The sequence below is a fragment of the Chrysemys picta genome, chromosome 10 (assembly GCF_011386835.1).
Source record: "Chrysemys picta bellii isolate R12L10 chromosome 10, ASM1138683v2, whole genome shotgun sequence".
NCBI lineage: Eukaryota > Metazoa > Chordata > Testudines > Emydidae > Chrysemys > Chrysemys picta.
The window spans coordinates 86,633,767-86,635,697 of record NC_088800.1 but is presented as its reverse complement, the minus strand read 5'-3'; the positions used below and the strand labels follow the sequence as shown (position 1 = coordinate 86,635,697).

General features: G+C 65.6%; 1 protein-coding gene across 1 annotated transcript; it reads right to left on the bottom strand.

Annotated features, from left to right (window-relative positions):
• Positions 1-211: 211 nt before the first annotated feature.
• Positions 212-1,931, bottom strand: LOC101948657 (ras-related protein Rap-2c-like). Its single transcript, XM_005288906.5, has one exon. The coding sequence runs from the start codon at positions 1,792-1,794 to the stop codon at positions 1,180-1,182; it is 615 nt and encodes a 204-aa protein (XP_005288963.2). The 5' UTR covers positions 1,795-1,931; the 3' UTR covers positions 212-1,179.

Sequence of the window (1,931 nt, the reverse complement as noted above, 5' to 3'; positions counted from 1 at the left end):
AGTTTTACATTCCTAAAATCTTGAACCTGGAATCATGAATTAGAGCTCGTACAACTTAAACTAGAGGCAGTAGCTACTAGGCATGTGAAGAGTTTGGGAAGCAGGGAGTAGAGCACAGAACTCCTAGGGCTCTGCGGGCCCTTGCTAACAGGGCTCGGCCTACCCCAGTTGGCCACAGCTTTAAAGGACCAAGGCACTGGAGACACACGGACTCGTTCCACACAGTGATTTATTACAGGAAGCCAAAGTTGTCATGTAACAAAGAAACAAGTAGCGTAACATATGCACATTACAGTGCAATTCCTGGAGCAGCGTTTTGGTGGGGGCAGCGCTCTACAATACGGCCCCTGCCCCCCCATTTCCTCACCTTCTCACACTCCCCCACCACAGCTGGCTAGGTTTCTAGGCAGCTGCTAGTCCAGCATGAGGGACGACCCAGCCCCTGATTTCCCAGCTCGGCACCTTCATTCCATCCTTGCGTCTCCTTCAGTCTGACCCAGGAGACGCAGCGCTCTGGGAGCGGCAGCAGGAAAACACATTTGACCTCTCAGCCAGAGGAGTTTCCTGACCAGGGCTGCCCCCTCTGTGGTGCTTAGTGTGTGTCAGGGCTGAGCCCAGCCGGCCCCTCTGGGCCAGGCAGTTCAGAGCCCCTGGCCGCCCCTCTGGCCTTGCTGCATCAGTTAGGAGCATACACCAATTGCATGGGCCCCAGCAGCGCCTTCACTGCCCCAGAGGGAGAGGTTGGGCTGCTTTCTTGTTCTCTTAGAAACTCCGCTGTCCTCAGCAGACATAAGAGGTGACCCAGGGGAACCAAGTCAAGCCCCTGGAAGCTGCAGCCTGTGCAGGGAAGGGATCTTGACCCAGCTCTGGTTTAAGGAGCCTTGTAACCTCAGTGACCGAGAAGGTCAGGCTTTGGCAGAGTGAGACCCGGCCTGCAGTGGGGTGTGAGCGCTCATCGGGGACTGGGGGACGGGAGACCCCCATCAGCATCCCCAGAGGTCAGGTACAAGCTCACTGGAGGCAGGGAGCTGCCTTTGAGGCTTCCCCTGCCCTCAGAACCCAGCAAAGGGGAGAGAGGCAGCCACAGCCCCACTCTCCACTCCAGCTGCCGGGGGACCCCGCTCCCGCCCGGCACTCGGGCACTCGGCCCCCCGGGCCCCGCTCGCAGCCCCGCCGGGCCTAGCAGACCGCGCAGCTGTGCCTCTTGCCGCTCCGGCGCGGCGGCTCCTTGGAGCAGGTCTGGGGCCGGCGGCGCCGCAGGGCCGGGCTGAGCCGCCCGGGCAGGTTGACCTGGTTCAGCAGCTCCTGGAAGAGGCCGACCACGTTGCGCCCCTGCTTGGCCGAGGCCTCCAGGCAGGCGCAGCCCCAGTCCCGCTGCGCGGCGGCGATGCGCGGGTCGGGCGCGCCCGGCGCCAGGTCGCTCTTGTTCCCCACCACCACGATGGGCACCGCGCCCCGCTTGGCTTCCAGGATCTCGTCCCGCAGCCGCTGCACCTCGGCGAAGGAGTCGGGCTCCTGCAGCGAGTAGACCAGGGCGAAGGCGTCGGCGCGGGCGATGCAGAGGCGCCGCATGGCCGGGAAGCTGTAACTGCCGCTGGTGTCCAGGATCTCCAGGCAGAGGCGCAGCCCGGAGCCCGCCTCCAGCTCCAGCCGGTGCAGCTCCTCCACCGTGCGCCGGTGCCGCGCCTCGAACGTGTCCTGCAGGAAGCGGCGGATCAGCGCCGACTTGCCCACGCCCGCCGCCCCCAAGAACACGAGGCGCACGCGGGCCTCGGGCGCCGGGCACAGCGCCATGCAGCCGCCGCGGGGCGTCCGGCTCGTCCCGGGGCAGCGTCCGGCTCCTCTCGCCGCCAGACCCCGCTCGGTACCTGCGGGGAGCCGCCCGCGCCGCCGCTTTATAGCCGCCCGCCCGCCCGGGGCTCCCGCCGGCA